Source organism: Pieris napi, chromosome 19 (genome assembly GCF_905475465.1).
Source record: "Pieris napi chromosome 19, ilPieNapi1.2, whole genome shotgun sequence".
NCBI lineage: Eukaryota > Metazoa > Arthropoda > Insecta > Lepidoptera > Pieridae > Pieris > Pieris napi.
Window position 1 is genome coordinate 9,401,468 of NC_062252.1, and position 16,144 is coordinate 9,417,611.

The 16,144-nt window shown below is 33.8% G+C and overlaps 1 protein-coding gene across 1 annotated transcript; it reads left to right on the forward strand.

Annotated features, from left to right (window-relative positions):
• Positions 1 to 11,545: 11,545 nt before the first annotated feature.
• LOC125059414 lies at positions 11,546 to 15,082 on the forward strand. Its single transcript, XM_047663831.1, has 2 exons — positions 11,546 to 11,934; positions 12,219 to 15,082. The coding sequence occupies exon 2, from the start codon at positions 12,219 to 12,221 to the stop codon at positions 14,472 to 14,474; it is 2,256 nt and encodes a 751-aa protein (XP_047519787.1). The 5' UTR covers positions 11,546 to 11,934; the 3' UTR covers positions 14,475 to 15,082.
• Positions 15,083 to 16,144: the final 1,062 nt, after the last annotated feature.

Here is a 16,144-nt window from a genome sequence, read left to right on the forward strand (position 1 = left end):
GCAACGCACTCGCGAGACCCTCTAGCGTTGAGAGTGTACATGGGCGGTGAGCCTCCTGCCCGTTTACTTGTTCTATATTAAAAAAAAACTAAGTTAAGACATCAAAAACAGAACTTAAAATGATTTTTTAAACTTAAAATCAATACCTAAGTTACAGAATAGTTAATTAACAAATACAATTTGAATTGAATCAAACAGAGAATAACGATAGCCTAATTGTCGAAAGAATTATCTAAATAGAAGAATGTCTTTAAGTTTGAAAAGACGTATTGAACCGGTACGAAATCCTCGGATGCTATTCTCAAGCGTTCTATTCAATATAGTGTTATCAAACATTCTAAAATCGCTGACTAAGTCAATAGACAACAAAAGCGTGGCTTATCCATTGAACGTAGTCCTTGATAGGTTTTTGATGATAACTGTCTATTCATACCGTAGTACTAATGCACTGACCTGATTCGGTGTTCGTAATGAGTTTTGCACTTTTGAGGGATAATGAGATGGCTCACATGTCTTCTGGGGGATTTTCAGATGGTAGAAATTGTTTTGTGAATGCAATTAGATGTTATATTGATGTTATATAGATTTTAGAGTCGAATTTTGAATCTGCCCTGCGATGCTGTAACTCACTTTTCGAACTCACTCAGCGGTTTTCGCATCGGCGGTCGCTCTGAAATCAGTCGTGAAGCAGTCATTTTATGATTTGGCATTCTGATAAACAATAAACTACACGCTCCCACCTTTTCAAAAAAGTGAGTTACAGAATCGCAGGGCTGTTTCGCTATGTATTAAATAGGAAATTTAAAGGCGGGCAACGCACCCACTAAAAATGGGTGTCTATGGGCTGCGTAGACTGCCCTTTTTGGTCGTCCCGCAAGCTCATTTGCCCCCCTATTATATAAAAAAAAAAGAAAAAATAATAATTTAAGTAAGAGCTAAATTTTGGGTTTCATTGTTTTTCGTCTCTGGGTTTTCTATAAAGTATACTACGGAGAGTGTTCGGATTGTTTGGGTTGATCCCTCCTGCCTCTTTTCAACACCGTACGAGCCGTACGAGCTCTAAATTTCACCAACAAATTTCATCAAGATGATCTTGATGGTTGGAGGTCTTCCACGGTCCGCTTCACAAGGCATTTTCTTTTGCGAACTAACGAACTGTGGAATCGACTCCCAGTGGGGGGTAATAAGTAACGATTCAAGGTTTACTGTGTAATGTGCGTTAACATAAAGCAACGTAGGTAGTATTGAAAAATTCAGCAGAGGAGCCGAACAATTTGACATATAGTATGATGTACTAAGATGACAAAAAAAAAGAAAGAAAAGGAATGAAATAATACTTAGTAGAAAGAAAAAATTAATAATAATTATTATTTTTGCATTAAAAAGTTGATTTATTGAAGAAAGCTCTAGGCTATAGAACATCGTGCTACGAATGGAACCACAGATCACACCTAGTCATATCTAATATTTAAAATTCTCGTGTCGCGGTGTTTGTGGTTAAACTCCTCCGAAACGGCTCGACCGATTCTCATGAAATTTTGTGTGCATATTGGGTATGTCTGAGAATCGGACAACATCAATTTTTTATCCCCCTAAATGTTAAGGGTAGTCCACACCTAAATATTTGTTTTTTTTTTTGTTTCTTTCTGTTTTTTTTTATGATACAGCATTAAAAGATACATACAACCCCTAACTTTCACCCCTCTACGAACAACCCCTTTTTTTATTATAAATGATATACATACATGGCAAAACGACGTTTACCCGGTCAGCTAGTATTTAATATATGAATATATTTAATCAAATATATATTTTTATTTTTTGTTATATGCTCTGCAGTCTACACATTTTAATCAATTACATATATTTTAATTAATACGTTGAAGATTCTAGACAACCTAGGTAATAGAATATTTCGATATTCCTATTACTGATTGTAATACCATACTAAATCGTACTAACGAGAATATTAAGTTGTATAAATAACATTTATCCCGCTTTAGGCAATTAATGATACCGTAAACTGTATTGTTAGTAAGATTTAGTATTGTATATCGATGTATCAGAGGACGGTATGGGTTTTAGTTAATTAGAATAAAAATGTTACTTAGCGCCACTATATGTTAATATTTAGTATTATATAGAAAGAGGCTAAAATGTTATAGACCACAAGCCCATGAACAAAAAATACCTGTGAAATGACCCAACGTGAATTACGCTTAGAAGGCTGTTACTATATCTGAAAATAGCTCTGAGCACTATGCCGTCATTTCTGAGCGGTACATGTGAGTACGTGAGTGAATGGACTTTCTCAGGTACAATGGGGGAATTTCGACTAATTATTAATGTACGGCTTTGTTATAAGTGTATAGATGATTAAAAATAAATGTCGAAAAACATAGTGCCGTACTAAAGTGATGGTGCCGGAAGTCAGTGCAAATTTTTAATTCGACGACAGTTGCAGGAGCAATATAGGTCATTTATTACTGTACGGCATTTGTGTGAAATGAAATAGTTTATTCTTGCAAGTAGGACTATATAAATCACTTTTACAATGTCTTCCTAAACTAGATGAAGTCGACATTTCCTAACTGACTGCCCTGAGAAGAAATGTCGAAACAAACTCGGGGGTCTTAGTCTCTTTTATAGTCCAGATAATACAATAATAAATTAATAAATTGGTGTAAACAAATGCAGAGTATTTACTGGACTGGTCTTTGGAAGAAAGAACCAGATCGACCTGAGCAAGCCTGTGCCAGCAGACGGCTAGCATGCCCCGAATAGCTCATGCAGCTCAACCATTTTTGAGGGAGCTGCACAACCCGGTACACAAACCCGGTGATTCCTTTAAGACACATATACAGATACTTTACCCGTAAACGCCGTACATATTTTCAGCGGAGCGGTTGAAAGCCAAGGGTCGCAACATATGTCTGATTAGCATATAGGTGATGATGATATAGAACAACATAAAATTAAATGATCTTGAGAGTACTTCACAAATAGATAACATTTTCCAGCATGCCGTACATTTACTATGCCGTACCTATGTGTTCCACCAAAAATGTCTTAACTATGAATATTGATTTCAAATTGGTATAATTAATTAAAAATATTTCAGAAACAAAGTGTTTATTATTCTAATGCTTTATGTTATACAATATTCTTTGTTTGTTTTTCTGGCTCGCATATTATTATATTATCAATATAATAACTCCGATCGAAGCATTTATTTTAAACGATATTCATTTTTCTTGCATCCTCTTTGACGATATTTGCAGCACGCATTCTGTCAATGTTATGTCGAACGCCATTAGGTTACATCAAAAAGTTCGAATTGTATGGTGGTTAAGTATTCTTAAATTTTCTAATTTTCCGCGCATTTTTTTTTTTCTTTTAAAAGAACCTTCTCCTGAGAATTACAAACACAACAAAAAAATCAGACAAATCGGTCAAGCCGTGATCTATTTTTAGGTAGGTATGACAGATTGAGAATATTAAAATAAGGTAGGTAATTTATTTAAGTGTTTAGAAATAATCTTTATTTCTTTTCTTGTGTGCGAAAAACACACAATATTCATTCCATTATAACTTATTACGTTAATTTTTGAGTAATAAAAGTTAAGTATATATTAACGCAATAGAAATTAATTAATTTTAACTTGAAAATTAATTTAATTTAATTACTAAGTAATTATTAATTAATTTTCAAGTTAAAATTAATTACTTCCTAAAGTGCATTTTATAGTATGCTATTTGAATTATACAAATTATGAATTATCATAATATTTACATATGAGTAAAATTATTTTTTACGTATATTATCTTTTCTCGAGTAGGTATGTAATATTTAATATGTGATAATATGTTTTATCTTAAGTATTAAACACCAATTAACTACAGGTACAAATAAATGTGAATTAATGCTAACAACAAATAGAATTTTCTAAGTTAAGTTATTTGCTAAAAACCAAATTTTTATGTATATTTATAATTAGGAGAATATATATCTACCAAGGTGCCTATCAAAATTTGTCCGCTAGTATTTTTAATTAAATTATTTTGAATTGATTTTTGGTAAAACATTTCGCTCACTTGTTATTTAAATAAAATATCGTCTACATTACGGCAATTTACATAAAGGTTTTAAAAAATCACGGGTGCAATAATATATCAAATTGAAGCTAATTTTTTTTTTTCAATTAATTACTGTCGCCTGTGCGATGCTTTAAAGCCATTGCGCATTATAGATTGTGGTTTTTTGTTTGCTTTATTTCAATAGAATGAATATTTTTCTTCTAGTATTTAATTACAATTAATTAATTCGTGTACTTCACAAAAAATACGAAATAGCATGAAATATTTTTCCCTTTGAGTGTAGATGAAGTACAAGTTTTGTTCAAAAACTTGAATGCGAAAAGTGAATTATAATCTATGCAACGTCAAAGCATTGTTCACTGGGAATATGAATTTGTGAAAAACTGGTGAAAATGGATTGTGAAAATCCATTAAGATTAAACGTAGTACAAAAACAAAGTTCATTAAAAATTATGGATTACACTTTTGGGATTTAGAAATTTTTGTTTTTTGCCAAGCCGAAAAACCTCTGATAACCAGCAACATTTGTATATTTTTTATATATATATATAGATAGAACTCCCCTTGGGCTTGGCGTCTCCCGCCGTGACACAGTGAAAACTACTCTGGAAATATTGTTTAAAGCGCAATCTAAGACATTAAGGTCAGACGAGAACTTATCGTCGTACTTAAAACCTCGAGATCGACAAGCATTATCTGGAAACACAAGAAGAAGATATTCATACTTTTTACCACAAATTACTTTTTTTACCACCAGCGTTGCATGCAGATCCAAAAATAAACAACCAAAGTCTATCAACTATTTAGTGAACCTGCTACAACTCTTCTTACAAGGCGAACGGACCTTCTGAAAACGAAACAAAAAACTAAAGAAATGAATAAATAAAAAAGCCTACAAGGAATTGACCACAAATAAAAATATGATCCAAAACTTCTATCGATCTATAGAAACAAGAACCAAAAAAGATATCATTAACTGCGACTATTATAAGTAATCTTATATCTTATTATAAAAGACCTCTCACCTAACCTGAAGCACAAAGATAGTGAAAAATTAGACCTTAAAATGAACGAGAACAATACTAAAATAATGACAAACTGTGTGATTGTTACAACCACTGTATACCTTAACAGAAAGCCTCTTGAATTTGTAAAAAACATGTATAGGTAAACAATTAATTACTAATATGGAACCGGCTGCCCACTGAAGTATTTCTGAAGCAATTTGACTTAGAATAGGTCCAGTAGAAAAGACCGTGCATGGTGTGACGGTAACATAAACTAGATATTTCTGTTATATATTATGTAACGTAACAAAATGAAACTGTCCGTACTATGACGGTACACTAAGCACATCAAAACATTGCTATATAGGAATGAGATGTAATTTAATATTTGCGTTATGAATCCCTTGTTTTTCTTCACAATGTTATTCATTAAACGTAGTAACAATAAATGAAAATATTGATAAATTAAAGTATAACTCGTTTGCTATCTGACCAACACCTTATGAATTTGGTAGATGCTGAAATTAAATTCTCGCTACATTTTACTAAGTAAGATAGTTGATAGGGTATTGATCGCCACGAAATTATTTTGATCACGAACCCAGTGAAGTAAGGTAAGACCCTCTAAATCATGTTGACGAGATAAATTGAATATTTTGATAAAGGCCGGTCAGTGACGTAGCGGACCTTCATATAGTTTTGTAACATAATATTGTTATTTTCTCCGATTCATTAGTTGGTTAGTAATAAAATTGGTGCTAACTAGATTTTTGTTGCATATAAATAAAATTATGTCGAGTGGTAGTAATTAAACTTTTTGTTGTCGTTTGACACCTGTTAAACCCTACTTTTTCACACTATAATACGGCAAAATCGAGTTGACATGATGTATGCTCTTACACTGTCCCGTTGTAGAACAACATTTATTTGCCGAGTTTTATTTTCGTTCACCATTCTCTTGCTATTCGCGTATTGTTATACCTAGCACAATTATACTATCGATTACATGGACAAACGACTATGGATTTACTCGAGATTAAAATCATGGAATAGATTATTCTTGGTATAGTTACACGTGTATAAATTGAAGTTTGGTCGAATCGACCCTTAGAGATATATCCTTTCTATTGTATAAAGTGTGCAAACCTTGTCTGCTGCTCTTGGCCTCAGATTTCTATATGTTTTTAGTTAGTTTTTTCCCTACTAAGTGATCTGCCTTCTGTACCTGATACACGCCGTAGATTATATAGGCTTTAACATATCACATACAGCTTCCCGAAGGATTTTATCTTTCACCGCACGAGTATTTAATGCGTAGGATACATACATGGAAAAATCCACTGATCTGCGATTTGAATGACCTCACGAGAATCGCACGCTGAAGCCACTAGCCCAAGATTGCCGTGTGTAAGCTGTACTATATTATAAGCTAACTAATAGTATTATTATCTTGAACACATCCGTGATTTCTGTTTCGATCTGATTTTTTTTGTTGAATAGTACTTATCGAGAGAATGTGAATGACAGGATATTGTATCATTGATAAATAAAACTGGCAACTATAAGGGTCCCCGCACATGGGCCACCGGCCACAACCACAAAACGCCGCCACTGGCATATTTCCTGTAATTTTCATACATTTTATATGGACTCGCCGCACACGGTGGCGCCGGTGGCGGCCACACGCTACAAATCGTCGCAGCTTGCTTCTTGTGGCTCGCACCGGCCACTAAACGCCGACACAAAAAGCCGCCACACGCCACTCGCGCGATTCCGCGCCCCTCTCTCCCTTACCTCAGTTAACCTGAAGTCGACGGTAACGCACGCACGTAGTCTGTGTTTCATATAGGTAGATAAATATGGATATAGAATTATTTATATCAGAGATACAATCCCGTCCTGCGATTTGGGATTCAAAAAGTGATAGTTTTAGTAATAGAGCAGAAAAATTTAAGGCCTGGGAAGAAATCTGCTAATTGTTTGTGGGAAATTTTTCGAATAAAACTGCCAAAGAAAAGAACATTGAAGGTAAGTTTAATAAAATAATATGAAACTATATATTTATATTCTATTTTATTGCCACGGTATTGCTACTTTATTCATAAAATATTCTTTTAACGTAAGTATCTCTTGCAGTAGCCGCTCGTGTTACTGGCCAGCCTGTATTTTGTATATTTTCGAGTCCCACTATTTTCAAAGTGTGACGAAAATTGAAACCATCCCTTTTGCGAATAAATTTGTGCAAAATGCAACAAGATTTCACAATGTCTTCTGAGAAATGAACAGAAGTGTTTAATAGGCGATGTAATATTCTCCATTTGTTTGCTAGTACGCCGAAGGTACACTCAATGCAACGTCTGGCAGGGCTTAACCTATAATTGAAAACTTTTTTGTCTAAGTCCGAATATTTTCCAGAATATGGCCTCATCATATTTTCACTGAGGCCAAATGCTTCATCATGTATAGTTCAATGGTTGTCGATTACCGACCTGTCGTAGTGAGGGGATATTTAATGTCTTTCTGTGTATCCAATAACTACGGTTTTTATCAAAAGTAGCGCAATTAAACCTTCTTCGTCAGAGTCCATTATGATACTGCAGGCAAGGGTTAAAAAAAGTAGCAGCCACCGACCGCAAGTGTCGACCACCGGCCACAAGTGGCTGTCGCGCGCTTCAGCTACCTTTGTAGCCGCTTCTAGCTTCTCGTGGCGGCGTTTGTGGCTGTGGCGTGTGGCCCGTGTGCGGCGACAGTAAAACAACAACGAACTATGTATAGTGTAGGCAGTGTATGCAGGTAACATGATTTATTACGAACTTAAGACTAATGTGCGAATTAAGTTATATAGGATTAGTAAAAGTACGAATAACAATAAATTAGTTTGACTTTGATTGATGTATTCACTCGCTAGTCCATTACAATGCCCGATTAAAGGATAAATAGAAGAAATCGTTACTAATAACAAATAGTTTCTTTGCAATTGTTATATTAAAACTCTCCCACATTATAAAGGCACCTTGCCTTTAAAAGTCTAATCACTTTACCCTTGAAAGTATTACGCAATTGATATTGATTGGTGCATCGTGGTGCACATTATTATAATTCCGGAATAATATATGACATTTTTTAATGTTTCAATAACTATTCCTAGTTACAGTCTGTATCTACGGATACGACCATTGATATATCATTTGTAAAGAACGTATGTTTTAGAAAACAAATTCGGTGAATCATTAATGTATAGAAGAAACAGTAATGGGTCCAGTATGCTTCCCTGAGGGTCACCTTATATCATTTATTACCAATAAAGGTCCTTTTTATAGATTAATGAACCTAATAATAAATAAAAAAACAATGGCGCTACAATCCAATCCGGGTCTTGACCTCAGATTGCATCTGATTCTTTGAGATGATAGAAAGTCCATTTCCACAAGTTTAAATGAGCCTTTTAGTGCGCTATATACTGTACTACTATATTGGCGTAGTCTTTAGCATGCTTGACTGTATAATGTTGGATTGTTTAGGATTATAGATAAAAGTTTCAAAAAATTCAATCAACATTACATTACTGTCAACTGAAAAGGAGAAAAAATGTGTGGATCTTGAAAGTACCAAAACGATATTGATGTAGTTTCGACTGTTCGAAGTTGGAATATCCATGGCATCATCTTGATATGATCATCAGCATTACTCGGGTCGTAACCGACACTCGGCCTTACTAAAACATCAGAGTAAACCTTCACTAAACCTAAACTAAAAAACTAAACCTTAAATAAACTAAATTTTATTAAGAATATTTATAAATAATTTCAATTCAGATTTGAAATTGTAACTCAATGCCATGACACTCCAGTGGGCAGCTGCCACTGAAGTATTTCCGAACCAATTCCACTTAGAGGCCTTCAAGAAAAGAGTGTACCAAACCTTAAAAGGCCGGCAACGCACTCGCGGCCCTCTGTCCATCGCGGTATCACTTAACATCCAGTAAGGCCTGCCCGTTTGCCCCAAGAAAGTTTTTCGTGGAATCATAACTGGAAAACAATAACAAGCGTCAAAGTTATTACAGTTTTCTAATAGTTTGACTATATTTGCCTTTACAGTGTAAGACAAGACATTTAGGCTTGTGTTGGTACAATTAACATAATTGTAAGATTGTAATCTTACTAAGTAAGCTTTGATCTAATGGCAGTCCACAATAGAGTAATATTGCGATGACACTATTGGTCAATATAGCGAACAATACAAAGCATCATGTCGTCCAAATTGTTACTATAATATACTATATACAAGTATGACTAGCCTAGAGTGAAATGCTTTTAAGCTTAATGCTATATAATATATGATATAAGAATAATGTACCTATATTATTTTAATGTACCTATGAAATGCAATCAAGCCAGGCGTGATTTACCTTTCAGAACAAGTGGTCTTGCTAAATTCAAAAAAGGTATCATAGCGAAACACAACATATTACCCCATTTCATAAAAAGATTCAGATTGCTCTCTTTTAATTAAAGTACTTTATCGGCTGTTTTTGTCAATACCATGTCGAAATCCGGCTGTCAACAAAAAGAAACCTATATGCATAGTTAATACTTGATTATATTATAATGGAAAACATCGTGAATATTTATATGTAAGTATATACAGTGTAGGTACCTACATATAATGGAACGTAAAAATCGACGGTGCATCAAGAACCGGAACAAGTAAACATCTGCAGAAACACAATGCTTTTACCATCAATATTTTTAAATCATACTTTTTATAAATATAAAATAATTATGCTTCGGGTCTGTAAAGATATTTACGATTTCGATCGAAGACCTCATTTCGTCTCCTGGGTCTCTTGTCTCCCATACAGTAAAGGGATATCCAGGTTATTTAGGTATTGCGTCCGCGTAGGGCGCAAACTCGCAGACTAGCGACCACGACAGACAAAATATGCTCTACCACAAATAACCCTCAATCGACCAATTTGATACGAAAGTTATTTTTTCCGTGATACAATTCCGACATACAAACAAGTGATGAATCTGCTTTTAGGTATTACAGAAAATATAATATAGAATGATTCAATATGCGACACACAATAATTGTTTGATTGTTCTCGAACGATTGTTCGTGTGAAATGAATTTTAAATCAGTCATTGTTGTCTAGATAGATTCTTTATATTTTATTGCGTTGTTAATTTAATTTGTTGTTCGTAATAAATCTTCTTGAAACAGTAAATCCTTATTCAATTCTAGCTGTTATATCCTCTTAGTTGAATTTACATCAGTGTAATTCAAATATCTAGAGATTGTCGCTAATCTGAGTTCTTGCATAATAATGTGATCCTTGAGCGAATAATTTATGTGTTAAGTGAGCTTTTGATATACCTAGGCCTTATGAATATACTAATATATGTAATCTTAACTTTTATCTATTAAAAAGTATCTTAAAATTTAATCACAAATTATGTAAACGTAAGACCAATTCGAGAATTTTTTAAATTTATTCCTTGAACTCGAGGAAGGTTTTTATGGAGAGGAATTCTTTTATTTTTGAAAAAATGTAAAATTAGGTTTTTATTCTGGAAAATCGATCTGTGAGGTAGCATAGCAAAATGTTCCATATGTTGGTATGTAGCTACTAAAGAGGTAGGGTAAGTAAAAAAATATATTATGGCGAAACAAAGTTCGCGGGAGCTAGTTTTTAATATAAATGTAACTTTCTTTGCATCCATTTAGCACTTGCTGAAACCCTAAAATCGACGATAAGAGTAAGGTACTCTGTCCACCATACCACGCGATCTAACTTTATTTTTATTTTTAATAAATTTTTTTGGAGAGCAGAGTTGGCCTAGTGGCTTCAGCGTGCGACTCTCATCCCTGAGGTCGTAGGTTCAATCCCCAGATGTGCCCCAATGGACTTTCTTTCTATGTGCGAATTTAACATTCGCTCGAACGGTGAAAGAAAACATCGTGAGGAAACCGGTTTGCCTTAGACCCAAAAAGTCAACGGCGTGTGTCAGTAACTAAAAATAATAAGAGAGACTTTCGAATTTTTTGATCCTGATCAATAATTAATGCAATGTCGCCCCAACAGTTTTATTTTGTAGGCGTTATAGCAACATAACGTAGAAATCTATGCTGCATTTTTATAGTAAAACGTAAGCTTATATTAGACATAATTAAATCATTTCAGAAGCTCTTTCATGCAGATATTAAATTCTTTGGCTATTGTACGTTGTAAGTAAGGTAGAATTCCTGAAACGACATTTCATTCACAACGATTTATTTGTTTTTTTCATAATATATGAGTCCTCTATTTGATATACGGTTTTATAAGCATAATTTATTCTTTATGTTTTTTTTAAGACAATTCACACCAATTGACCTAGTACCATGCTAAGCTGGTGAAGCTTGTGTTATGGGTACAAGGCAACGGATATCGCACACCCAGAACAATACTGAATTAAGTCTAAAAATCCCAAAATCGACTTATTTATTTAGAACAATAGGCAATTTTTTTCCGCGCATACCACTAAGACAGCCATATCTATATTTGCAAAAACAGCCAACAGATGTCGCGCTAAGTCTCTATTAGTGAATTAATAACTACCGAGTCGTACCGCGAATATGAATCTAATTCCAGTTGGGACATGTTCGTCTATGGAAGCAGCATGTAGTGACGTTACGAAACAGTGAATTATTTCGTAATAATTAAGTATTGTTAAATGCAAGTAGAAAATTACTCCGAATTATTTAGTTTTAATACAGTGTTGGTGAATTTCCTGTTTCTGCTGATTTGATAGTATTTCTAAATAATACTGTATTGGTGACGAAGGTATGTTATATTTTTTTAATTATTCCAAAATAGTACAGTGTTGTTTGATAAAGGTGAAAATTAGTTCAATGATGCACTATTGTTGGTAAATCTGAATAATGTTATAATTTCTGTAAAAAGAGCAATATTTTATTTTTTAATACTAAGAATTACTACTTATTATCTAAACTAAAAGAATACTTTTGAAAATTGTTTTTTTAATTTATTTAAAAGAAGATCTAACATGTTTTTTGAGATAATGCAGTATTAATGAATGAAATTTAATATTTTATGTTATTTGGCAGATGATGAAGGGTCGGGGTCTATTGTTGCTTGAAAAAGCAATGGAAGCAACCTCAAAAGAAGCTGGGTCAACTGCTCAACAAAGAAAAATAAAAATTTGTGCTGAAAATGAAGCAAATGCATCACCATCATCACTCGTGGTATCACCAGTCACGTCATCAGCTATCACGGTATCACCTATTGCAGCATCAGCTCTCGAGGTATCACCTATTGTAGCTTCAAAAAAGTCTTTAACACCTGATAAGAGTAATGAAAGTGATTTTATAGATGATTCGGATACGGATCCTACTTTTTCTATCCAAAAAAGACAAAAATCCCGGCCACCTCTAATACCTAGACGAGTATCTTCGTCTTCCTGCTCAAGTACCTCTTCAGACTCCAGCTCATCGTCATCAAGCTCTAGCAGCTCGAACAGTTCATCTGATAATGAATCCAATAGACCAGGCCCATCTGCAGCAGATACCCAAGTTGTTTCCATTGAACCTGCTCCAACAGACCCCAAGCCAAGAAGAAAACGAGTACGAAACCCTGCTGCCTGGAAATCAAAGATTGCTAAAACATTGCGCAATACAGGTAAATCTTATGTTTCTCTATCAAACCCCACAAAAAAGATCGCAGAACGTCGAATCCGTCCATCTTGTGGCGATAAATGTAAATTAAAATGCAAAACTAAAATAAACGAAGAGGCAAGGCAGGATATTTTCGAAAAATATTGGCTTCTGGGAGATCTAGAGAGGCAAAGAGAATACATTGTCAGGCACACGCAAGAAATAAAACCAAAATATAGGTACATTACTTCTCAAAAATTAAGAGCTTTGAATTCGGCGTATTATTTTGAAATAGATGGTGTGAAGATTAGGGTCTGCAAAGATTTTTTTAAGGCTACACTGAGCGTATGTGACAGATACATTAAGACAGCCCTTTCAAAGAAACGAGATGACGGTTTTATAGACGCTGATGCTCGTGGGAAGCATGGAAATCAGCGCAAAATAGACTCTGAAGTAAAAGATAGTGTGTTCAATTTTATAAACTCTATCCCAAGAATAGAGTCTCATTACCTAAGAGCTCAAACCACACGAGAATATATCTCATGCGAGAAATGCCTAGCAGACTTGTATCGAGATTATAAAAACCTCAGAGAGCAAAATAACTTACCCCCTGCATCAGCTTCAACTTTTAGTAGGATATTCAATGAGGAGTTCAACATTTCATTTTATGTTCCAAAGAAGGATCAATGTGACCTTTGCGAAAGTTATAAAAATGCCGATGGTGAAGACAAGGCTAGGTTAAGTGAAAATTATGAAAACCACCTGAAAGAAAAAGGACTGGCCAGATTGGAAAAGGAGGCTGATAAAAACAATAAAAATGTCGTTGTAGCAGTGTACGACCTCCAAGCAGTTATGCAGGTTCCTAAAGGACAAGTTTCCCTGTTTTTCTATAAATCACGTATTAACTGTCTTAACTTGACTGTAAGCGACTTAAATGCAAAGGATGTTGTTTGTTTTTTCTGGGATGAAACCGAAGCGAAGCGTGGTGCAAATGAGATCGGTAGTTGTGTCCTTGCAAACATTGAGTTGATTCTTGCAAAAAGTGATCCTAATAATGACGTGGATATCATATTCTATAGCGACAATTGCTGTGGGCAACAAAAAAACAAATACTTACTATCTGTCTATGCTTACGCAGTTAACAATATGCTAAGAGTTAATTCCATAACACATAAATTTTTGATCCGCGGACATTCTCAAAATGAAGGGGACAACGTCCACAGTGTAATAGAAAAACAGATTAAAAGACACTTAAAATCTGGTCCTATTTATTGCCCACAGCAATATGCTACTTTAATTCGTACTGCGAAAAAAACAGGACAGCCGTATCATGTAAAAGAACTTTTACACAACGACTTTTATGACCTTAAAGTCCTTCAGGAATCTTGGGGCAATAATTTCAATGTGGATGAGGACAATAACCAAGTCAAGTGGATTGACATTAAGCAACTTCGCGTTGAAAAGCAACATCCTTTGAATGTCTTCTATAAAACATCGTACAGTGAAACTGATTTTAAGAAAGTTTGTGTTCGAAATCGATCAAGGCGCTACAAAGATCAAAACTTTTCTCCACAATTGCTTAAAGCATATACAGAAAAACAACCTCTGGCTGAAAACAAAAAGAGAGATATAATGGAATTAATTGAAAAAAATATTATTCCCACTAATTATGTCAACTCTTATTACAAGACAGCATTAAATTTAGAGTAGCACAGCACTTACAGGAAACCTAATTTCGATATCTGAGTACCCTGTTGTTATTTTATTTTTTATAGTAATTTTAAGGCAGTCCATAGATAATTATTATGTAAGTAAACCTGTGATGTTACACTGTTGTGATTTAAATAAGACTTGTTAAACTAAAAAGACTTGTTAAAGTAAGTAGTAGGTATGCTCTTAGAGTTCTTTGTACATAGGTACAAATAAATATATATTCTATGTTCCTATTAGGCTAACTTTTTATTTAAATAACATCTAGTCCAGTTTTTGGATTATTTTATGTGGGTAGCTAAGCCATTATCGCAGCCATGTTCACGAGTGTTAGCAAAGTACCTACCACTTAAAATAAGTACTTAATAAGTAAGTAGGAAGTTAAAGTTTGTGCCTCGTTTTATTACTACCTTTTGAATCTTTATCTTTATCTTTGTTTTTTTTTCTTATTTGAATCTTTGTATATTTTTTGGTTTAAGATTGTGTTTTTTTTGCTTTGATCTATGGGTCTCATACGACCACAAACATGTAAGACTGTTTTTTTTTTCATAACATAGCTGATGACACTGTAACAGTGTATAATAAAAGTGCATGCTGATTATCATACACATCGTTATTTTATTTACCGTTTTATACATTCTATATATAGGATACATTCTTGAAATTGAAACAGATAATTCTTTGCTGAATATTTACAACCAATATATGATAGGATTACACTGCATTATTTCAGAATCAATCAGTAAGAACGGAGTAAATAGAAATATTTTTTATTTTATTGGTTCAATAGTTTTACAACAGTGAATTAAGTTGAAAAGTAAGGATTTAACACTTTATGTGAACTTTTTACAGTAATTAACTAATGCCATACTGATAAGCATTTGATTCATCACACAATATCTAAAACACCTAGGAATAACTTTTCATCTAACATGAGAGAACAGTTTTTAGTCGATACTCAAATAATTCCTGTTTTGACTTAGTGCAGTGTTGATCTGGGGGTGCGATATACATACATAGTATAGATAGATATACATATAAATACATATTTAAACACCCAAGACCTAATCACAATACCAAATGCTCATCACATCGATGTTCGTCTCAGCCGGGGATCGAACCCGGGACCCATGGATTCGCAGTCAGGGGTACTAACCACTTGACTTTATGATCATATACAGAAGGCTATCAAATAATGATCGAAGAACGGGATACGTTCTGAGCCCAAGACCCATATAAGGTTGTACCACTGGATTTTTAGCTATTGTTATTATAAATAAATATATTTTAAACTATGTACATAAGCGCCCTAGTCCTTATCAGTAGTCAGGGGGTGAGATTGAAGATCATGTTCAATAATTTTATTAACGAATTATGATTATTTAAACTCGAAATTTATACTCCCGCAACCCAAAGACGAAATTATGATTTAAAGAAAACACTTTTTAACCGGATTGAAGTACATAACCTTATGTTAAATTTAAAATTATGTAAAATAATTGTAAACATACATATACATAACTTCAATCCGGTTAAAAAGAGTTTTCTTTAAATGTGTAAAGGATGCAATAAAAGACAATTAAAACAAAGTCATTCTAATTGCACTCTTTTATTTAAAGTTTATTATTGGCTGTTTCTGTCAAATAGTGTTACTCTGTTTTTATGTCAAT

Coding starts and splice junctions, on each gene's coding strand:
- LOC125059414 (XM_047663831.1), top strand. CDS start 12,219: ATGATGAAGGGTCGGGGTCTATTGTTGCTTGAAAAAGCAATGGAAGCA.